Genomic DNA, 24,508 nt, shown 5'->3' with positions numbered 1-24,508 from the left:
CTCGCCTGTGTGAAGTTCCCATGTCCTCCCCGTGCCTGCGTGGGTTTTCTCCGGGTACTCCGGTTTCCTCCCACATCCCAAAAACATGCGTGGTAGGTTAATTGAGGACTCTAAATTGCCCATCAGTGTGAATGTGATTGTGAATGGTTGTTACTTTAGTTCAGTTCAGTTCAGGGTGTACCCTGCCTATCGCCCGAAGATAGCTGGGATAGGCTCCAGCATCCCCGCGACCCTTGTGAGGATAAGCGGTACGGAAAATGGATGGAAGGACGTGATGGCCATTGGCAGGAATACCTCAGTTCCGCCATATTGAATTGCCAGATCTGTCTGTACCAAACTGCACACTCCCTCAACGCCCAGAGTTTCGAATGTTCCGGGGCACAAAGAGCGCGCCCGGACTAAACTTCCCAACGTACGCTCTGCTGATATATTGTGCGAGTGTTGTATTTGCGCGATGAAGTGTAATGCAACTATATGTTTGTGAGAAGAGCTGGATGTGTATCTATAATGGGATGTATGAAACAAAACGTGTATACAGTTATGTGTAAGCATGTAGCCAGAAATCAGGACATAACCCATGAGCGTGACACCCATGCTATCATGTCCAAGTCAAAAGGTAAACAGAGCTGCATTGAGTTTTGTTGGATGCAAAGATTAGCATTAGCCTCTGATAAGCGGCACACATTTAATTGCTTCGTGAAGTTGTTAACATGGTGGTGGTATTTGCATTTGGTATTGTGTCTATGAGCCACATACACAGAATGTAGTGTACGAATTGCTGCCTTCATGAGTGAAAATGCTTTTATTGTCTTTACGGGCACTGGCTTTGTTGCCCACATTCTGGGCTCTGATACTGCAAGAAGAAGCTGCTTGCTTGTCTGTTCAATCACCTTACTCTACCCCTGGTTGTCACGGTAATGAAATACGTACTCGCCATTGTCCCAAGGTTATATTGGGTGCGGTGTCCAGTTTTAAATTGAAAAAAAAAATGCGTAGTGTCTCCTGTAAAGCTTTGCACATCGCGCTCCATTTAATTGAAGACAAATGTCAAAGATGTCAAAGCTGGCTACTGCCATAACAAACAGGGACTCTTAAACAGCTAAGGGAAGGCCATGAGGCAGTCCTTCAAGGTGGCTGTTGCAACTCTGATATATCGGTTTGCGCTTTTTTAACACCTCAACACTTTATATCTTCTCTTTTCCTTTGAATTGTTAGCACTCCTTCCCAAAAGATTGTGCCCGCCAACCAAATGGTTGTGTCCCTCAAACTATGCATAGTAACAGATGACCAGGAAAATGTGTGACATGACCAGGGAAAAGAATTACATTAAAGTTCTGCATCTGCTAGCTGTTTTATTTTATTTCACTTGAAAAACAGATCTGACATTACAAATATATATCACACAATTAGAGATTACAAATTTAATAAATAATGCATCTTTGAATTTTATTTTATTTGAATAAAATTTGTGTATCCAAGATTCAAACCCAGAACCTCAATTTTGTGAGGCTGACATGCTAACCACTAAACCCCAATTTTAGCCATCATCCATCCATTTTCCATACCGCTTATCCTCAACAGGGTTACGGGCGTGCTGGAGCCTATCCCAGCTGACTCTGGGCAAGAGGCGAGGTACATCCTGAACTGGTCGCTCACCACTCGCCGGGCACATATAAACAAACAACCATTCACACCTGCTGGCAATTTAGAGTCTTCAGTTATCCTACGATGCATTATTTTGGGATGTGGGTGGAAACTGGAGTACACGGAGAAAAGCCATGCAGGCACGGGGAGAACATGCAAACTCCACAAAGGCGAGGCCGGATTTGAACCCGGGTCTGTGAGGTAGATGTGATAACCAGTCTTCCACCGTGCCTCCCCAATTTTATCCAAATTTCATTAAAATGTCATTTTTGGAAGGACTTTTTTTTTTAAATATGCAAAGATGTATATTCAAATTATTTGATTGCTGTCAAATCTCACATCATTTTTGATGACTTACTTACATTTTACATTGTCGATGTATAAACAATTATAGTGCAATTCCTGAAAGTAGAAACAGGTTTTCCACAAACTCGGCAGTGTGATGGTTTTCTTTCTTTTTTTTTTTTTTTTATTCTGATGTTTATTGAAAATGCAGCCAGACAGAAAAGGGTTTTAGGGGACAGACAGAGGGGCAGAAATCGACAAGGGGAATGGGGGTGAGAACCACAGCCGAGCAATAGTTAGACAATCTAGATATTTGAGCAAAAGCAACATCACAACATTCAAATAGTGCTCCTATTTGTGGATGCGGGGGACACCCGGAGGGGAGGGGGGGCATGCAATAACTAACCAAAAGAACAAGATGAGAGAGGACAGAAAAGGGTAGGACTGAACAGGATGTGGGAAATGAGCAAGGCAGTGCTGTTGACAAGTGGTGCGGTGGGATTCTTTTCAGAATCAGAATCAGAATAGAATCATCTTTATTTGCCAAGTATGTCCAAAAACACACAAGGAATTTGTCTCCGGTAGTTGGAGCCGCTCTCGTACGACAACAGACAGTCAATTGACAGAGAACACTTTGGAGACAGAAAGACATTGACAAAAAAAAACAGTCACTGAGCAGTAAAGGGTTGCTAGTTATCTGGTAATGCCGGTACATTTTTTTTGTTTTTTTTGTGACAATTGTGCAAAAAGATGCAGAGTCTTCTAGCACTTGGAGCAGTTCGAATGACTAATATTGCAATAGTCCGGTGCAATGACCATTGTGCAAAGGGCGCAGAGACTTCAAGGAGTGTATGCGGTTTAAAGTGACGAGTAGTGCGATAATCTGGGACAATGTTGGTTGTGCAAATGTTACAGATACTCCTCAATCAGTGTGCAAATGGAGCAGATGCTACTCTGGCATGAGTGGCCAGTATATGCAAATAGTGCAGCATGGCGAGACAACTACAGTGAGTGCACGAGTAATGTATAATTGACAGAAATGTGACAACGAACTCAAGTCAAAAAATTGCCAGCATGTTGTAATGGGATTGTAGGTTAGGTTTTTTTTAGTGTCTAAACACCTGCAAGAACCTGTGAGTTGATATGTTAGTATAACCTGTGTTGTTATTAGTGGTGATGTTTTTCTACCACCTCATCTCTCTCCTTTGACCCACAGTAACCCCCCATCCTCCTAGTCCTCCTCCTCCTGTTGCATACTTTCATTCAAGCGGTAGCTTAACAATTTAGCTAAATAGGCTTATACTTGTCACACTCACCTGCTTTTGCTGCCTCCGGTGTCACTCGTGCGCTTTATCTCAACTATTCAAACACTTAGTCTGTTACCATTTGGCTCGGTCAGGCAGACGCTTAAGCGCAACTCATGGAGCTCTTTAGACAGACATTCACAAGGGAAATTCAATTCCAGTCAAAGCAGGCACGCCCATTACAAATAATATTTAAAAACAAGAGAAAATATAAAACATGGCATTAATGCAAGTCCCTTTTTAATAGGAATAAGGTGATGGTCATGATCAATGTACAAAACTTTGACAGTTTAGCAGATAAGACGTCGACTCCAGCAGACAGTTAAAAAGTTATAGTGGCTCCTGTTTGCTCATTATTGTATCAAGACAGGCAGGGGAGAGTTTGACAGACTGTCCAAAACAACAATTACTAAACCCATTAACTCCTCAGGATTATCATCTTTTCTGTCAGATTATTTACAGGCCTGACCCACATTGTGGGGTTGTTGGGTTTCCATGCCTCTTAGAGGCTCTATTCTTGTTTCATTCCCCCCCCCATTTGTTAGCCATAGTCAGCAAAAATAATATATACGTTTTTTTTGGTTTTTTTTGTTTTACCTTTGTCAGGTAACATCCAGCATTATATATAGTAAATCTGCCCGTTTAAAAGGTTACCCTATACTGCTGAAAACAACTTTTTGTTGCAGCTGAAAAGCAGGTGAAGGACGCTAGTGAGTGTGAATTATTATTATTATTGTATTATTTAAATTATGGGAGGCACGGTGGGCGACTGGTTAGAGCGTCAGCCTCACAGTTCTGAGGACCGGGGTTCAATCCCCGGCCCCGCCTGTGTGGAGTTTGCATGTTCTCCCCGTGCCTGTGTGCGTTTTCCTCCGGTTTCCTCCCACATCCCAAAAACATGCACGGTAGGTTAATTGGAGACTCTAAATTGCCCGTAGGTGTGAATGTGAGTGCGAATGGTTGTTTGTTTGTATGTGCCCTGCGATTGGCTGGCAACCAGTTCAGGGTGTACCCCGCCTCCTGCCCGTTGATGGCTGGGATAGGCTCGAGCACGCCCGTGAAAATGTTGCATATTTTTTCAATTAATAAAAGACATTATATATTAGCTGCGATTGGCTGGCAACCAGTTCAGGGTGTACCCCGCCTCCTGCCCGATGATAGCTGGGATAGGCTCCAGCACGCCCGCGACCCTAGTGAGGAGAAGCGGCTCAGAAAATGGATGGATGGATGGATGGATTATATATTAGATTTTAATTTGAGTGTGAATAATTGTTTGTCTGTACAGTAGACTCAATTACATGGAACAAATACTGTATTAGAATTTAGGTTGTAAATGTAAACCAGTACTTCTGATATTGTTTAGGCCAGCACATAAGGCCTTGCTGTCCCTGACATTCCACCACTGGTAAAAATACAGCTTTCTGGTTATAGTGTTTGATTTGTATCAACCCTTATATACTGCTCATCTTCCATGCACACATACTGTAGTATGTTCTAGACCAATTTTGACAATTGCCTACATCAAATTATAAACTACAGATCTTTTTGAAATGTATTAATAGCCTTCCTAACATTAATGAATGGATTATTAATATTTAATCAATGTTTCAGAAAAAAAGGGAACGTGTATTTCTATTTGTTACATTGCTACTGGTTTTTGCATGTGCAGATCTTGCGCCCGTGTCAAGGCACTCTGTGTAACTTCTGCTCCTTAAGTTTAGTATGTATGATCATTTTAATGCTGTTTTACTGTTTCGAGATTTCCCCATAAGCCTTTAAAGACAAATGTGGTCGGAAGTCACAAAGTTCTCTGCACTGTTTCAGGTTCTTTCTTGAACACAGACCCCACTGTCCCATAAATACATAAGTGGGGCTCTTTCACTGTTTCGAGTTTCTCCTATGACCCTTCAAAGACCAGGAGGTGCAAGTTTCTGCTGGAACCTGAACAAATGCGGTGGTAACACAGACAGTTCTCAATACTTTTTCAAGCTCCCTCTTGAACACCGTCCCAAAGCTCCCATAAAAATACACATATGCACTATATTACTAGGCCTCTTTTACTGTTTTGAGATTCTCCCATGACCCTACTAGGACCAAGAGGTGCATGTTTCTGTGGGAAAGAATGACATTTGGGCTATTTATATTGCTGTCAATTTTGACACAAACAGTTTGTAAGAAGGGTTCATTCTCAGACCTCGAGCCAGAAAATGAAATATTAATTATTAAATGACACGATTTACCTTCAACCTATTTTAAGTGGATTCCTGCCAATGAATAAGAATAAATCGATCATTTGCCATATGGAAGCCAAGAAGCCAGGTGCGTGCACTAACCGACGTCGTCATCATAGCCCCGCCCACCTTGTGACGTGAACTGACGTCGCCCGGTTCGAGCGGCGCCAGAGAGGACAACTTCAAGCTGCTCTAATTTCATACGGCGAGCGGACTCCGAAAGGGAGAGCCAGCGATGGCTACGCTCGGTCAGGAACGACGTTACGGGCTGTCGTGCGGGAAAAACAAAACAAAAAACAACAACAACAACCACGGACCCAACAGGACGCTTTACCACGTCAAGCTCACCGACACCGCCTTTCGAGCTCTGGAGGCTTATCAGAACATCAAGGTACCTATGGAACCACACACACACACACACACACACACACACACACACGTACACTTGTCAAAAGTTGTTCTCTCTGCTTCATTTTCCTTCCATTTTTTTTTTTTTTAGCTCATTGTCCCAAAGTATGTTTATATGTTATTTCTTAGTTTGTTTAAGTTCACTTAATGAGAGACCATTAACATATACATTTAAATGGCGTTTCCTCCCCCCCCCCCCCCCCACACTTTCACCTCAGGCTAATATATCAAGTGAGCCGTCTGTCTGTTTCGAGGGGAGTCAAGGGGTAAGTACATGCTTATTTTCTACTTCGTTCTTTCTTATTCCACATTGAAGTGATATTTACTTAACTTTTCGTATTTGCCGTAAAACTCCACTATTGCTGCCTAGCACGCAGCTCACCACTTCGATTGTACATGCCCCCCCCCAAAAAAAGTTCAATTCAGTTGTTTATTTGACATTCATATGAATTTTACATCCATAATTTCCTCAAGGTTTTGCCCTCAACTCCGTGAGCTGGAGCCTTTTCCAGCTGCCTTTAAACATACATTTAACATCCATATCAATTCATAACTAAACTCCCAAATGGAAGGATTTTTAAGACACAAATGTCACGAATACAACCCACGGGGTACTAAAGCAACAGTCAGCTGCTCTAAAATAATTATTTTAAAAAACTGTCAATTTATAATCGATTATCCACAACTTGTAATAAATAATGGGATTCAAGTGTAAATTAGAGGTCATGGTTGCCCAAATATATGCACACATCAACAAAACAATATTTTATAAATAACAATCGATAGATACGTGTCGATGAATGGATAGATTAATTGGCTGATGCTTTATCCAATTCAGACAAATAAATGCCTCCCTCAAATACTGTAGATGCCTCCCTTTTCCATCCATCCATCCATCCATCCATCCATCCATTTTCTGAGCCGCTTCTCCTCACTAGGGTCACGGCGTGCTGGAGCCTATCCCAGCTATCATCGGGCAGGAGGCGGGGTACACCCTGAACTGGTTGCCAGCCAATCGCAGGGCACATCCAAACAAACAACATTCACACTCACATTCACACCTACGGGCAATTTAGAGTCCCCAATTAATGCATGTTTTTTGGGATGTGGGAGGAAACCGGAGTGCCCAGAGAAAACCCACGCAGGCACGGGGAGAACATGCAAACTCCACACAGGCGGGGCCGGGGATTGAACCCCGCTCATCAGAACTGTGAGGCTGACGCTCTAACCAGTCGTCCACCGTGCCGCCGCCTCCCTTTTCCCATCAGAAAAAAATGCACTAAGTAGTTATCACACACACGTGATTAAAAAAATATTAACATAAAAAAACTTGCCCATCATATCTGGAAGGATTTAGGCTTTGGAATTGGAGTGTCACAGTTCGAGTCCCGCTACTGACAAATACAAATGGCAACTAGTTGTTGGAGAGATGCCCCTTTCTCCCGACTCTGCCTTCCACCGTGTGTGTGATCTGGGTCTCTGTGTGGTGTACAACACAAATGTACAGCAGAGTGTAAGCAGAATTGTGAGCAATTGTATGAGCGTAATCCCCTTGAGGGATTATGAGTGTAATAAATACAAAAAAAGAAAAGAAAGTCAACTCTGTTGCTAACCATAGCAGCAGCACCTGCTGATTAACAGACCCTCAGATGAATTATTGTGTGGAGTCCTACTGCATGTTTTAAATGACTTCCCTATGCATTATTAAGATGATCTTATGTAGAGGTGCAACGATTAATCGATTAATCTACAACTAATTATGATGTTAATCAATAATAATTTTTTATAATTGATTAATTGTTATGCCTTGTTTATCTTAAAATTGTCAAAATCCTTGGAATTTCAGCCTCCTAACAGTAAATATTTATTATATTTAATGTTATAATAAAGAAGCAAATAATAACTCTATTTACTATAATAATCCATCCATCCATTTTCTACACCGCTCATCCTCACTAGGGTTGCGGGTATGCTGGAGCCAACAAATTGTGGGCAGGAGTTGGGGTACACCCTGAACTGGTTGCCAGCCAATCGCAGGGCAGGGTCATCAGAACTGTGAGGCGGATGTGCTAACCAGTCGCCCACTGTGCCGCCTACTATAATAATAATAATAATTAATAACGCACACTAGGTGTTTCATCAAAAGACACTTTCAAACATCTTCTGTTACTTTGGAAAACAATTATCAACATGTTTGGCTATTTTATGACATGTTACAGACCAAAGCAGTAACTGAGTCATAGTCAATTTATTTCTGTGCATTTTCTGCACTATTTGAAATCAAGTCCTGTTTTTGAATAAAGGGGTGGAAATTGTAACCTTTTTTACATTTGAGTCATCGATTAATCCCCCCCAAAAAATTTAATCAATAGATTCATCGATTATTAAAATAATTGTTAGTTGCAGCCCTAATCTTAATGTTATGTGGAGATGATTAGTGATCCAGTAGACTGACATGAGATCGCTCCACAAAGTTCTGTGCATTGTTTGTTCAGTTTGCCTCAGTTCTTGTTGTTGATCTACATTTGTCCATAATAGTACTTTTAGATTGTTTTATACAACAGTTTCACTTGCTATGTATTGTAATATTGATCATTTTATACCAAAAAATGCAAATAATAGACGCCGCCCCGCGCATCAGCAGAAAATAAATGCCTCCGGCTACAATTTGAAATATGATCTATGCCGTTTTGCTCTGCTATTGTGCAACTGCAAAGTAGATTCTGCCACATATGTGCTGTGATGATTCATACTGGGGGTTTATGCTTACAGCACATAGAAGGCTTGCAGGTCACTGGATCAGGCTGGGTACTGTGGAGTGACAGTTGGTAGAGAGTCAGAGACACGCACGCACACACTTTCGCATGCAGAGTCAACAGTGTCGTGAGGAGCATTCATGTCTCAAGCAAAGAGTCTTCAGTGACGCACATTGGTCCCGTTGCCGCGTGGGAAGTTAATGTTGCACACACCGTGTGTTTACGCTTGGTTAGAAAATATTTTGGGGTGAGGTGGGGAGGGGGTCTTCCGAGATCTGACAGAATCTGCAGCAAGCGTCACCAGATCATATCTGTGTGTGTGTGTGCACGCACGTGTGTGTCATCAGTAACAGCTACAGCTACGATCTTGGGGACTATTTTGCTTTTCAGTCCATGCTAATTGCACAGGCTGGTGGGAAATAGCTCAGCTTGCAACCTTCCTGGCTCTACAAGACTAGGAACTAGGTTAGTCTGGCGACAGTATTAGAGTGAGAGACGGGGGAGCAGGTGTTCCTCTCTGCAAGCCCCAATGTGAATATTACAATGTTTTCACAACAGTATTTTAATTGTTGTGGTTTATTTTGCAGTGGCGTTACTCTCTGTGCCATGCCGGTGGCACGTGTGTATGCCCTGCAACTGGAGGGTCACCAGTTTATCCCTGCCTGAGCACAGCAAGACACTTAACCCACATTGCCTACGAATTAATGTGGTTGGATGTTTGGTGGTGGTCGGATGGGCCATAGGCACAGAATGGTAGCCACTCTTCTGTCAGACTGCCCCAGGGCAGCTTACCACCACCAGGTGTGACTGGAGTGAATGAATAATGCGTGAAATTGTAAAGCGTCTTTGAGTGTCAAGAAAAGCGCCATATAAGTGTGATGCATTATTATTATTATTATTGTTATTATTATTAGGGGGCGGCACGGTGGTAGACTGGTTAGAGCGTCCGCCTCACAGTTCTGAGGACTGTGGTTCAATCCCTGGCCCCGCCTGTGTGGAGTTTGCATGTTCTCCCCGTGCCTGCGTGGGTTTTCTCCGGGCAATCCGGTTTCCTCCCACATCCCAAAAACATGCATGTTAGGTTAATTGAAGACTCTAAATTGCCCATAGGTGTGAATGTGTGTGCGAATGGTTGTTTGTTTGTATGTGCCCTGCGATTGGCTGGCAACCAGTTCAGCGTGTACCCCGCCTCCTGCCCGATGATAGCTGGGATAGGCTCCAGCACGCCCGCGACCCTACTAAGGAGAAGCGGCTCAGAAAATGGAGAACATGCGAACTCCACACAGGCGGGGGGCCGGGATTTGAACCCCGGTCCCCAGAACTGTGAGGCAGATGTGCTAACAAGTCGTCCACATCGTCCTGGCCCATGTGTACCAATACAGCAAAAATAAATAAATAAGTACTACAATATAAAATACAAAAATGCTCCTGCCATTGCTAGAAGTCAAGAAGCACTTAACCACAAAGAAATCCAAAATGCGTTTGAACTTCTTTAACTGTCTTCTAACTTTCAGCCATTGTTCCTGTTTGTCAGAGCAAGACACCAATTGAATTCGAATGATGCCATATTGATACAGTACATACTGTGGAACTCGTAATCCATTCTAGAGTGCCAATTTGTTTGGATTTTTGAAACAATTGCTCACATTTTCTTTTGGCATTTTTAGAATTTTTTTAAAACATTCTAAATTGTCATTTAAGTGTAAAAATAAGTTAACCTCTGTACAACAACAAAAATAATCTACTTTAACTTTGATAGCGTGCATGGTGACTGGACTGAATGTGAGTCTTCTCACTGAGACTGCGTCTACTTTTGGTGTTGCAAAAAAGGCAAAGAAAAAGCATAACATTCAGATTTAATCCTTTGAATGCATGCTTAACTGAGCGCTTGTGAGATATGCTGAGATCTTGAATGCTTGATAGCTGTTTCAACTCCAAATTTTTGTTCAATTTTAGTGACATAATTGTATGTTGATATGGTCAGATTCCAGATTGTATGGTTTCAGGGAATTAGAGGTTCCACCAGACACACACGGATGCACCACAATTGGAGATCTGTTTGATGTGAACGCTTGTGGCGCTACTTATCTGAAGCTTCCGTCCTCTGCTGTTATTGTGATGACTGCTGGAAGACAGGAATTTCTACACACAGTCATTAACCAAATTAATGTTTAGAATTAATTACAGGAGCCGTAATACTCTGGATGACAGCGTCAGCTTTTTATGTCCAGTCTAACTCAAACCTGCCTGTGTGAGTTGATAGGGTTTGGAGGAGCAGAGTAGACAACAATGCTCTCTGCCGTGTTTAAGCAATATGCTACTTTCGTGAGATTAATGCAACCTGTTGTTATATGTTTTTTTTTTATCAGGGTCCAGTCATAATGTCCTCAAAGGGCCAAACATTTTGTTTTGCCTTCACGTTATGAAGTGTTTGCATCGTGTTTTTATGCTCAAGGCATTAAAGGCATGATTTATTCATCTCCCGCACCCCTTGCCCATTGTGCAGCGCTTTACCCTGGCAAGATCAGCCGAAATCCCCTGAGGGATCGTCAGTGTGTGTGTGTGTGTGTGCATGCGTGCGTGGGTGCGTGTGTGTGCGCGTATGTTTGTTTATCTGGTGTGTAGGTGCAGATGAAGCGCTCGCCAATTGCTTTTCTATGAGCGCTTGTGTGCTTGAGCTCTGTGTGTGTGTGTGTGTGTTTTTGTGTGTGTGCGTGTGTGCGTGCATGCATTCATGCGCGCGTCCTCACTTCACACGAATAACAAGGAGTGAGGGAGTGTGGCCTGTGTTTTGTCACCCACAATGAATTGACTTCCTCATCCAAATGCATTACAGACCAGATGTGATATACTCTGCCCTAGGGGACCAAGCAACATGATTTAAAAAATAATAATAATAATCCCTGCTGTGCATCTAATTGAGCAGAGGCTAATGGGTGAACAACACTTTTCTGTACAAAGTTGTGTAAGTGAGATCAAATTTAAGTTGATAACTTTTTCTAAAGATAGCTGATGGTCACCAGAAGTGCTGAATGACCAAAGTAACTGGAAGCAAGCAGCAGGGAAATCGACACTTTATTGTCCTCCTGAGGGGAAGTTCAATGTTACACTCAGTTTGTTTGTACACTATTTGAACATGTCACATGCGTAATAGATTCTGTGGCCATGTACTGGTGAGCGGAGCTCATTTTGAGTTCAAGGGGCGCCCGTGCTCTAAGAGCAAATTGGCGTCTCTCCACTATAGCAGATCTACTTTTTTTAAATTAGTCTTTTTAGTGGCTCTTTAACCTGGCACTTTCCTTTCCCCAAGCGATGTCCTCACAGGCAAGTTTATTGTAAGCTAGTAAGCAGCGAGAACAATAACTGTACTGAAGCATTTAATTTAATTTAATTTTTTTTATTTATTCAGGGGCCAGTTGTGGCATAAAAAGGGCACTTGTTTCCCCACCAAACACACTTATCAAACTACAAACCCAATTCCAATGAAGTTGGGACGTTGTGTTAAACATAAATAAAAACAGAATACAATCATTTGCAAACCATGTTCAACCTATATTTAATTGAGTACACTACAAAGACAAGATATTTAAAGTTAAAACTGATAAACCTTATTGTTTTTAGCAAATAATCATTAATTTTGAATTTTATAGCTGCAACACGTTCCAAAAAAGCTGGGACAGGTGGCCCGAGCTCATCTAAGATGGACTGATGGAAAGTGAAAAAGTGTTCTGTGGTCCGACGAGTCTACATTTCAAATTTTTTTTGGAAATTGTGGCCGTCGTGTCCTCCGGTCCAAAGAGGAAAAGAACCATCCGGACTGTTAAGGATGCAAAGTTCAAAAGCCAGCATCTGTGATGGTATGGGGCTGTGTTAGTACCAATGGCATGGGTAACGTACACATTTGTGAAGGCACCATTAATGCTGAAAGGTACATACAGGTTTTGGAGAAACATATGCTGCCATCCAAGCAATGTCATTTTCATGGACGCCCCTGCTTATTTCAGCAAGACAATGCCAAACCACATTCTGCATGTGTTACAACTGCGCGGTTTCGTAGTAAAAGAGTGCGGGTACTAGACTGGCCTGCCTGCAGTCCATACCTGTCTCCCATTGAAAATGTGTGGCGCATTATGAAGCGTAAAATGCGACAACGGAGACCCCGGAGTGTTGAACAGCTGAAGCTGTACATCAAGCAAGAATGGGAAATAATTCCACCTACAAAGCTTCAACAATTAGTGTCCTCAGTTCCCAAACGTTTATTGAATGTTTTTAAAAGAAAAGGTGATGTAACACAGTGGTGTTAAGCTGTCCCAGCTTTTTTGGAACATGTTGGAGCCATAAAATTCCAAGTTAATGATTATTTACTAAAAACAATCAAGTTTATCAGTTTGAACATTAAATATATTTTCTTTGTAGTGTATTCAATTAAATATTGGTTGAACATGATTTGCAAATGATTGTATTCTGTTTTTATTTATGTTTAACACAACGTCCCAACTTCATTGGAATTGGCGTTGTATGTGTAGAGCCGGCCTCGCTTGGGGGCTGCAAGGGGAGGGATCGCAGTGACCCACAATTTGTTGAAGTTGACAGTCTAGCCTCAAGCACCTGCCAGAGACAAATTCTCATCATCATCAATGTTGGGAAAATCTCAAAGACGCACCCCAACTTCTCGACTTCCTCTCCCCTCAAGCGTTGGAGCCTGTTTGCTCTGTCTCTCAGTAAAATTGTAAATGGAAGGTGATTATATGCTCAGTCTTGATGACATGCGCTGTCTCCCGCTGGAGGCAGTCGCATGTGAATCTCAGTGATGCTTAATTTGAGCCTTGCACACATACGTAAGTAAGGAATGTTGTGCGTCTGTGGACGCAGATTCACCATGCTTTATGCGTCCCTGATCATTTTCCCTGATCTTGTTTGATGTGGGTCTTGTATCTGAGACGCACATCAAACAAGATCTGCAATATAGCAGCATAGCATGAACCGCGATATAGAGAGGGATTACTGTATCTGCATTCCCCCCCCCCCCCCATCACCTGTTTTTATTTGGTTCAGTATATACAAGCCAACCTGGAAAATTGCACGATGATCCTGCTAAAGGTGGTGTGGTGTTGTTGTTAAGGGAGGGGTTTAACCCGAATAGCAACTACTGGTCCTGGAAATCCATCTTTTGTTTGGGATGATGTCTTGTGTGTGTGTGCGTGTGTATGTCACAGATAGCTCATCCTTGGCCTTGCTCCTCCTCAGCCTTTCGAGTTGCAGAAATGCTGACTTCACCCTAGTAACAGGAGCTGGAGCTCAGCGTCCAGTTTTTAACACTGGATTAACACACACAGTCACACGCTGGGACTGTGTACTGTGGATCCAGCAAAGGGTTGCTTTCCTCCTGCTGGAAACAGACAGGGGTGGTGGCGACAGGTTTCACTCCCCCCTCTCCTCCTCATACCATCAAACCAGAGAGGCGAGGCAGTGCCATGGCTCTGGAGCCCAGGATGCCGGAACAAAAGACAGGCTGTTTTCAGAAGGCCATTACTCAGGCTGCAGAGGATATGGAAACAATAGGCTGCATGAGTTCTACACTCCGACACCACATTCAGCCAAAAGCTTGCAGGAAACCTAAGCCCTGTGCACCGACAGCAGTCTCTCACAGTTTTTGTTCCATCAACTTTATAGTTTGATAACGCCAGGAAAAGGAGCCATTTCCTTTCCAGTGTGCTAAGACATTTATGATGACTGTGAGTGAAACTGTTGCTCATTTAGAACATTCTGTCTTGGTTTTTACTGACCACCAATACATTTTTTGTAGAACTAAGCTAAATTTTTTCTTCACAGCTCATTCCATTTTAAATTTATGACCATATGTGATAAGAATACTTATTTTTTTTGTCTTAGGATATTATTGCAATTACTCTGTGCTTTGGAAAGTAATTTCCACTCAGTAATGTGTGAATGTGAAAAAAAAATTTGCTGTGTCTATACTGTATGTTCCCTGTGATTGACTGGCACCCAGTCCGGGGTGCAGTCTGCCTTTTGCCAAAATTCAGCTGGGATAGGCTCCAGCTCCCTGTGACACTAGTAACGATGACAATATCCAGTGATACTGTATCTTGAAGGTTGACCACATTCCGTTCTCTCATGCTGGGTGACCTTCATTTGGTCAACTTTGAAAGCAAAACGTGAGCCCAAGTAATTTTTAACTTACTGTCCCAAAATCAATTCAAAAAAGTGCTTGATTTTTTTTTTTTTCTTTGTCTATTTAGTCTCAGTCATCCAGGTAATGGTAATCTGGAAAGGCTGAATCAAGGCAACTGGACTCGTCCTATTTATTGAGTTTATTGTGTTCTTTCTTGTTTTCTGAAAATGTTCCAATATGAGTTCGGCAACTATGCTATTAGGTTAATGAAAATGTCAATTCAATTACATTTGGAAAATTAATTCCACAATAAGAGAAAATAACTGTAAAAGCAATGTTTTAAGTAACATTTTAACATTAATTGTCATGCAAGTTTAAACAGAAGTTAACCAATTAAATATTCTAAAACTGTTGACAACTAAACAGAGCGCTAGCATAATCTACTCTTATTGCACAAACAGATGCAACTGAAATACACAACACCAGTAACAGACAATCCAAATAAAGTCCTTTGGCTTGCGTGATGTGCTGGATTATGGCGGTTTTACAGCTAAAATATGTATGCTGTTTAAGACGTTTTTCCGAAAGGTTTTCTTCCAAATCAGCTTTAAGGCATGTGGCCTTGAAGGAACCACTGTATCTGTAAGATTAAGTAATTATTTACATAAATTGCTTAGTCTGTTCGTTGTTGGTGCTCATGTAATGTTGCCAACCCAATGAAGGGTGGGAATGGAAAAGCCGTGTTTATTTAACACCTGGCAAAGTGGAACGGCAGCATGATTTATTAAGGGGCTTTGGTCCTCACGATCCAGTGCCAGAAAGACTTGTGATCTTGGGGCCTTTGGACAACGTCATGTCACTGTGAAGCTTCTGGATGCGTTAAAGGTAATGGAAAACCAAACACGAGGAACCACATCAGAGTGTGATTGGAAACCAATTTATAAATTATTTTATTTAGCAGAGTTCATCAGTGTGATCAGATTGCACCTTCGAGCAGTCTGGCCAACCAGCACCAACTCTCCATGTCCTGGCAAAAGGGTCACAATGTTGTTTTTTTTTCATTTTTTTTTTTTTTTTCTGTAAACCTATCCTGTTCAGCTGCATGGCCTTGCAGAATGGTGGATCCGTATGCCTTTGTGCTGGAACAGTTTTGCTGTGCAAAAGGGGAGTTTGAAATAAACCCCCTCTGCTTATTTTTTATTTATTTTTTATTATTCTGATGTTTATTGAAAATGCAGCCGGTCCGAAAAGGGTTTTAGGGCGTCAGACAGAGGGACAGAGTAGACAAGGGGACGAGGGGTGAGAACCACAGCAGAACAATAGTGAGACAGTCTCGATATTTGAACACAAGTAACATGACAACAATCATTTGTAGATGGAGTGGGGGGGACACACACCCAATGGGGACATGCAATAACTAACCAAGAAAACAAGAAAAGAGAGGACAGAAAAGGGCAGGACAGGATGTGGGAAAATGAGCAAGGCAGTGCTATTGACGAGTGGTGCGGTGGGATTATTTTATATCTTTATACTCGCCGTCCGTGCGAGTATAAAGAAGCCTTAAGAGTGTGGCCAGAAGGGTCTCTTTGGGCACTTCAAGACTGTTTCACCACCACAGACTGGACCATGTTCAAAGAGGCTGCCACCTACAACTCCATCACAGACCTTCTGGAGTACACAGAGACTGTTACTAAATCCATCACCGTCCGTGCTAATCAGAAGCCATGGCTGTCGGGGGAGGTCTACAGACTACTGAAGGTCCGCAGCGTGGCTTTTAGATCTGGGGATGAGGAGGACCTGAGGACAGCCAGGGCCAATTTGTCCCATGGCATCAGGGAGGCCAAGAGGGAGTACTCTAGGAAGATCACCGACCGTTTCAGTGACAGCAGTGACACCAGGAGTCTGTGGCATGGTATTCAGACCATTACGGACTATAAACCCTCACCACAGACCTGCGACAGCTCCACCCCCCTGCTAAACAAGAATGCCCGCATTGCATCACGTGGCCAACGAATTGGCCCGCGCGGCCCGTCTGCGTAGCTTTACACGCATACGGCAAAAATTGTTGCTGCGCGTCGAACGGCGCGGAGATCATCTCTCGTGATTGGTCGGTTTTAGTCACACGCTGTGATGACGTACTCTGCGTGCCCCTTGGTTCTACATACCATCTATGGCGCGGCGTTCTTGATAGATTTTGCAGCTTAATTAAACGTATCATCTGGTCATCTAGGTCCATTTGTTCTAGCAGACACCGTACCACGGTCGCCATTGTTGTTGCTTTGTTCCTTGTTATTCAAAGGAAAGTAAAAACAGCTACCGGAACTGGGCCAAAAATGCAGAGGAAACTCCACCCTGTGGTGTCCTAGGCAATACCAGCTGTAGCGACACCCCCAACTTGGAGGTGAACTGCAGTACAAAACTGAGCGCGTGGGTTGCGCTCAAGTATAAAGGCAAACTACACGTGGGACAGCCGCAGTGACGTCAGCGCGGTCGCTGTCCGTGCGAGTATAAAGAAGCCTTAAATGAGCTAAATGTCTTCTTTGCTCGCTTTGAGGCACACAACAGCACCCCTACATACAAGACTCCACCCCCTCCTGGTGACCAAGTGCTGACACTGACCCGGGACAGCGTGAAAAGATCTCTTGACAGGATCAACACACGAAAATCCCCGGGCCCTGGTCGTAACATACCTGGTCGTGCTTTGAGGGACTGTGCAGCTGAACTCACGGACATCTTTAACACCTCCTTGAGTCAGGGTGTTATTCCCACATGCTTCAAAGCCATCACCATCACCATCACCATCACCGAAGAAGTGGTTTCCCTTCTGCCTCAATGACTACCGTCTTGTAGCGCTCACCCCCATCCTGATGAAGTGCTTCAAGCAGCTAGTGATGCACCACATCAAGTCCTACCCCCCACCCCCGGGCCCCTTCCAGTTTGTATATCGGTCCAACCGGTCAACCAACCGATGACGCCGTCTCTACTGCCCTCCACTCTGCCCTCACACCCCTGGACTCTAAGGACTCATATGTCAGACTGATGTTCATAGACTTCAGCTCAGCATTCAATACCATCATCCCTCAACTACTGATCTACAAATTGGACCAGCTGGGGCTTAACACTTCAATGTGCCACTGGCCGCTGGACTTTCTGACAGGGAGACCGCAGGCAGTACGGGTCGGGAGCAACACATCCAGCACCATCACTCTGAACACGGGGGCCCCTCAAGGTTGTGTGTTGAGTCCCCTCCTCTTCATCAAGTTTGCAGACGACACAACTGTGGGGGGGTCTCATCAGCAAAGGGGACGAGACAGACTACAGGAGTGAGGTGAGCCACCTGGCCGGGTGGTGCACAGACAACAATCTCTCTCTAAATATGGAAAAAAACAAGGAGATTGTTGTGGACTTCAGGAGAGCGCACTCCCAGCATGCTCCCCTGAAGATCAATGGTGCTGCAGTGGAGAGAGTGTGCAGCACCAAGTTCCTGGGAGTGCACATCACCGAGAACCTCTCCTGGACCAGCAACAGCTCATCACTGGCCAAGAAAGCTCACCAGCCTCTCTACTTCCTGCGCGAGCTGAGAAGAGCCAGAGCCCCGACCCCCATCATGTGCTCGTTCTACAGATGGACCATAGAGAGCATCCTGGCCAACTGCATCACTGTGTGGTACGAAGCCTGCACCGCATCCTGCCGCAGCTGAGAAGATCATCGGACTGTCTCTTCCCTCCCTGCAGGACATTTACAGCACCCGCCTCACCCGCAAAGCCCTCCACATAGCGGGGGATGCCACCCAACCATCACACAGCCTCTTCAGTCTGCTGCCATCAGGGAGGAGACTGCAGAGTCTCCGGGCCAGGACGAGCCGGCTCAAAGCTCTATTTTATTCATCAGGCTGTCAGGAATCTGAACTCTCTGCCCACTCTGCCCCCTCTTCCTCTTCTGTCCTCTGGCCACCTGAACTCTGATGACCCACATACATGCACATGCACACGCGCACACACACACACACACACACATCAATACACACACACACACAGGGTCGCAGGAGCCACTTTTGCAGCATTGGAGTTTTGTCATCTAATTTATGTCTTATTTGCCTTTCTTCCTCTGACCTTGATTATGTTGCACCTGATCTTTGATATTGCACATTCAATTAATACTTTTTATAATGTATATATCATAGTTTTATTTAGCTTTTTATATTGATATTATTTGTACTGTCTTTGTAGCACCGCGGGCCCTTGAGTACCGTAATTTAATTCCTCTGTATGTGTTACGCATATTGAAGAATTGACAATAAATGCACTTTGACCTTGAAGTTGACCTTGAAAACTCTTAGAAACAGCTGCTTAATCCCACGTCCCTGCCAATGCCCACTGTTGGTCAAAGAAGCCTTAAATGAGCTAAATGTCTTCTTTGCTCGCTTTGAGGCACACAACAGCACCCCTACATACAAGACTCCACCCCCTCCTGGTGACCAAGTGCTGACACTGACCCGGGACAGCGTGAAAAGATCTCTTGACAGGATCAACACACGAAAATCCCCGGGCCCTGGTCGTAACATACCTGGTCGTGCTTTGAGGGACTGTGCAGCTGAACTCACGGACATCTTTAACACCTCCTTGAGTCAGGGTGTTATTCCCACATGCTTCAAAGCCATCACCATCACCATCACCATCACCGAAGAAGTGGTTTCCCTTCTGCCTCAATGACTACCGTCTTGTAGCGCTCACCCCCATCCTGATGAAGTGCTTCAAGCAGCTAGTGATGCACCACATCAAGTCCTACCCCCCACCCCCGGGCCCCTTCCAGTTTGTATATCGGTCCAACCGGTCAACCAACCGATGACGCCGTCTCTACTGCCCTCCACTCTGCCCTCACACCCCTGGACTCTAAGGACTCATATGTCAGACTGATGTTCATAGACTTCAGCTCAGCATTCAATACCATCATCCCTCAACTACTGATCTACAAATTGGACCAGCTGGGGCTTAACACTTCAATGTGCCACTGGCCGCTGGACTTTCTGACAGGGAGACCGCAGGCAGTACGGGTCGGGAGCAACACATCCAGCACCATCACTCTGAACACGGGGGCCCCTCAAGGTTGTGTGTTGAGTCCCCTCCTCTTCATCAAGTTTGCAGACGACACAACTGTGGGGGGGTCTCATCAGCAAAGGGGACGAGACAGACTACAGGAGTGAGGTGAGCCACCTGGCCGGGTGGTGCACAGACAACAATCTCTCTCTAAATATGGAAAAAAACAAGGAGATTGTTGTGGACTTCAGGAGAGCGCACTCCCAGCATGCTCCCCTGAAGATCAATGGTGCTGCAGTGGAGAGAGTGTGCAGCACCAAGTTCCTGGGAGTGCACATCACCGAGAACCTCTCCTGGACCAGCAACAGCTCATCACTGGCCAAGAAAGCTCACCAGCCTCTCTACTTCCTGCGCGAGCTGAGAAGAGCCAGAGCCCCGACCCCCATCATGTGCTCGTTCTACAGATGGACCATAGAGAGCATCCTGGCCAACTGCATCACTGTGTGGTACGAAGCCTGCACCGCATCCTGCCGCAGCTGAGAAGATCATCGGACTGTCTCTTCCCTCCCTGCAGGACATTTACAGCACCCGCCTCACCCGCAAAGCCCTCCACATAGCGGGGGATGCCACCCAACCATCACACAGCCTCTTCAGTCTGCTGCCATCAGGGAGGAGACTGCAGAGTCTCCGGGCCAGGACGAGCCGGCTCAAAGCTCTATTTTATTCATCAGGCTGTCAGGAATCTGAACTCTCTGCCCACTCTGCCCCCTCTTCCTCTTCTGTCCTCTGGCCACCTGAACTCTGATGACCCACATACATGCACATGCACACGCGCACACACACACACACACACACATCAATACACACACACACACAGGGTCGCAGGAGCCACTTTTGCAGCATTGGAGTTTTGTCATCTAATTTATGTCTTATTTGCCTTTCTTCCTCTGACCTTGATTATGTTGCACCTGATCTTTGATATTGCACATTCAATTAATACTTTTTATAATGTATATATCATAGTTTTATTTAGCTTTTTATATTGATATTATTTGTACTGTCTTTGTAGCACCGCGGGCCCTTGAGTACCGTAATTTAATTCCTCTGTATGTGTTACGCATATTGAAGAATTGACAATAAATGCACTTTGACCTTGAAGTTGACCTTGAAAACTCTTAGAAACAGCTGCTTAATCCCACGTCCCTGCCAATGCCCACTGTTGGTCAAAGTTTTCTAGAGGTCAGATTTTTGGGTGTAATGCTACTAACAAGCAAACAAAAAGTGCTGAATATAATCTCTGAGTTAATGAGTCGTTATGTGGATGAGGTTTGAAGGCTAAAGACAAAATTATCATGGTCTAATTAGTGACTCCTTAAGGTTGACCCAAGACCCTCAGTCAAATAAACGACACCTTTAAAAAGCATTGCACTTACACACAGTTCTTCTCTAGCGTCGACGTGTCTATCCACACTGTTCTCGCTGACAACACCACTGCCACTTCAAATAAATCATGTGCAGCCATGTGCTCCCAGTTAGAGAGGAAGGCTGGCTTTTTAACAAGACCAGCTCAGTTTTATAGCTGTGTGGAGATCTGACCGCTGTCCTACACTACACTCCTGTGAAACGGTATTTTTCCACAACATGTAGTCATCCTGTTGCTTCGTTCCAAGTACCACCCAGCAAGTTTGTCACAGACCAATTCCCTGGAAATAAAGAAATTAATGAGAGGCAGCGAGGTTTTCATCATCTTTTATCTCTGTACAAGAAATACTGTGAAAATAGACATAAAAGACTCATCTCAATTTTTTAATAGAGAAGCTGTACAATTAGATGAGTTGTTTACAAATTTTTGGTGTGGAGATGTTGTCCATGAGGCCTAGTAAGGCAACCTTTGCACCACTGCCTAATCTCATGACCTTTTGCAATGATTTTAGCTGTTGTGATTTTACTTTGCAGCAATATAAACAGCACCAGAGAAACGTCACTTTCTTTCCTTGCATGTTTTCTCTCTGAAAGCAGATATGTTAAGCAGGGATACCATGAGGACACATTTAGAAGGCAAAGTTTTACCTACAGTGCATCACATTGGTGAATATCATTTTCACAGTGGTTTCTTTAGTTTATTTTAATGTTAACTTCTCTTTAGGTCTTGGAGTCACCCTCTAAATCCTGATTCGTTCGTGTTGACGGTAACGAATGACTTCCAAATCAGAATCAAATTGTTACTCAATGTACTACTCTGAAATAAATACGTCATAGTCCAACAATTGAAAAATCCCATTTGATTATATGAAAACTATCTATTGAACCAAAAAGAGAATACGCTGGCACGTTTTGGCTGCCACTTCTCTCACAGGAAATGTATCTTTTTAGTTGAAAATAATAAAATGGCCTATAGCCGTACCATGACTAGCTAGCTAGCTGGCTCTCGTCATCTGCCACCCTGTAATGGGTCAGCTTTCTCCCATTCATTTTGGCGCGGTCACCATCCCCTTCCAGCGATGACTGGTTTCTTGTTTCGGTTGTGGTGCTGCCATGAATATCCGTGCAGCTCCTAGGGCTCGGCTATCGGACGCCTCCTGCGGAGATCTCGGTGAAGTGCTATAGCCATTTGCATCCTTGATCCATGACTGCAAGAACGAACTACAACTGTGCACATGTGCAGAAACTATGGGCAATAAATACAAATTGTGTCTGCCATAAACACAGGCTAGAAATCTTGAAATATTTAGATTTTTTTTTTTAAAGTAAATTGGGCACGGCAGCAGTTTCAGCTTTTGTCAGAAAAAAATGGTATGATATTCTAAAATTTGTTCTGATTTGAGTCTGGAAATTCTGATTCGATGATCAGCCACACGAATCCCAATTTGAGTCATAACTGATTCATGCCTACTAATATTTTAGATTTGTAAGTCATTAAAGAACATTGCCATTTAATGTCATACGAATGTAAAAATTAGTTAAACAATAATACATTCTAATAAAACAAAGTTAATATCGTACTCTTGAATTCAGTAGCAAAGGTATAGTGTGGAAAAAAAACGTTTAATGTGTAAAAATAAGTTAAACACTATAAAAACAAAACACTAAGAAAAGATAATAAAGATGATGCACGTTTGTTATTGAAGTTAAAAGAATCTTTAAAGAATAAATTAGCCTTCTACTAGTGGAACTTTTTATACTTGTATGGCCACTACATTGTTACCTAGAACCTGGCCTGCACAACCAATGAGTTTTATGATGGAAATAGTTTAACCCAGGAAATGATTATTTATATTTGTGTTATCGGTCGCATTGGAAAAATTTTGAAATCAGAACACATCAGAGTTTGACAGATTATTTGTGTTCGACCTTGAAATACTATTTAGTTTCTGTGTACTGTAGTGCATAACGAATTGGTTGTTAAAGTGAGTCAGTCACAGCATGTGCACATAACAGTCTTGCTGTAACAAATGTTCTTTGACCTCTGTCTTTTACAACCACATCCGGGATTAACCTATACAAGCTTAAGTGTATCTCAGAGCTAAATAGTACACAGTCCCATTAAAGTGTTATGTCACATGCTGAGATGAGCCACTTGTGCAACCTTTGCAAGTTTACTGTATGTGTAACTTTCATAACTTTCAGTCCAGATCAATATACAGTAGTAGCAGTGCACTTTGTTTTAACACTTGCAAAAGCTTGCAAGTAAAGACTTGTGCAGTGAGCTGATGAGTGGAGTGAGCCTCTTGTTTCACTCTCACAAACGCTGAGTCAGCTGAGGTCTACAGTGTGTGACGTCTTAAGTACTGTCTTGAACAGCTTTTATACTTGCCTTTATACTTAGCCTTTTTAATACACATTCATTATGTTTGGGTTGTTTTCCTTTACTAGTCACCTACTTCGTTCCTCTCCTGTTCCCTTCATAGTACATCAAGTTACCAGCTGCCACAGCAGAGTCGCCCAATGAGCTTCGCGTCTTCTCCTTCTACTTATCCAGCGACTGCAAAGACCAGCCACAGGCTAGCTTCGACTGCATCCAGCAATATGTGTCAAGGTAGGAAGCTCAAGTAGAACTACGGGGAAAACTCTAAATGTCATACACAGCCTCTGATTTGAAAATAATTTTTAAAACACTTCACATGTGTTTTAATAATGTGTCTATGACATCCTTTTGTCAAAATCCCAGATGATCAAGAAGAATAATGGCAAGTACGGCTGTTGTTACCATTGAATAGGCAAGCAAAAGGCTTCTACTTGCATGAGTGTGGGGAAGAAAGGAAGTACCTAAAGTACTTTCACTCATGGAGGCAGCAATTCATGCACTATACTGTGTGAAGATGACACATGGACACATCACCAAACATAAATTTTTCTGGGATCCTCCATAGCTCCATTGTCACGGACATGTTGATGTCGTTCATCTCTTCAAAAGGGGTCCACTTGACCGCCCCCCCTTGAGCTTGGGAAACAGGAAAAAAAAAATCAAACAGAGCCAGGTAGGCTGGGTAGGCGATATTCTTTTTGACAGGGAACGATCAGATGGGCGGCACGGTGATCGAGTGGTTAGAAATATCTGCCTCACAGTTCTTAGGACTCGGGTTCAAACCTGGCCTCGCCTGTTTGGAGTTTGCATGTTCTCCCCATGCCTGCGTGTGTTTTCTCCAGGTACTACGGTTTCTTCCCACATCCTAAAAACATGCTTGATAGGTTAATTGAGGACTCTAAATTG

General features: G+C 43.5%; 1 protein-coding gene across 1 annotated transcript in view; it reads left to right on the top strand.

Moving 5' to 3' along the window:
• Positions 1–5,607: 5,607 nt before the first annotated feature.
• The window catches only part of LOC133474235 (RNA polymerase II elongation factor ELL2-like), a 37,448-nt gene continuing 18,547 nt past the window's right edge, over positions 5,608–24,508 (top strand). Inside the window, exons 1-3 of the mRNA XM_061765715.1 lie at positions 5,608–5,855; positions 6,091–6,138; positions 23,706–23,833. Of these exons, the coding sequence (XP_061621699.1) occupies positions 5,700–5,855; positions 6,091–6,138; positions 23,706–23,833 (332 nt within the window). The 5' untranslated portion in view covers positions 5,608–5,699. The remainder of the gene's footprint in view (positions 5,856–6,090; positions 6,139–23,705; positions 23,834–24,508) is intronic.

This window comes from Phyllopteryx taeniolatus, chromosome 2 (assembly GCF_024500385.1).
Source record: "Phyllopteryx taeniolatus isolate TA_2022b chromosome 2, UOR_Ptae_1.2, whole genome shotgun sequence".
Taxonomy (NCBI): domain Eukaryota; kingdom Metazoa; phylum Chordata; class Actinopteri; order Syngnathiformes; family Syngnathidae; genus Phyllopteryx; species Phyllopteryx taeniolatus.
This window is presented reverse-complemented; position numbering and strand designations above follow the sequence as displayed.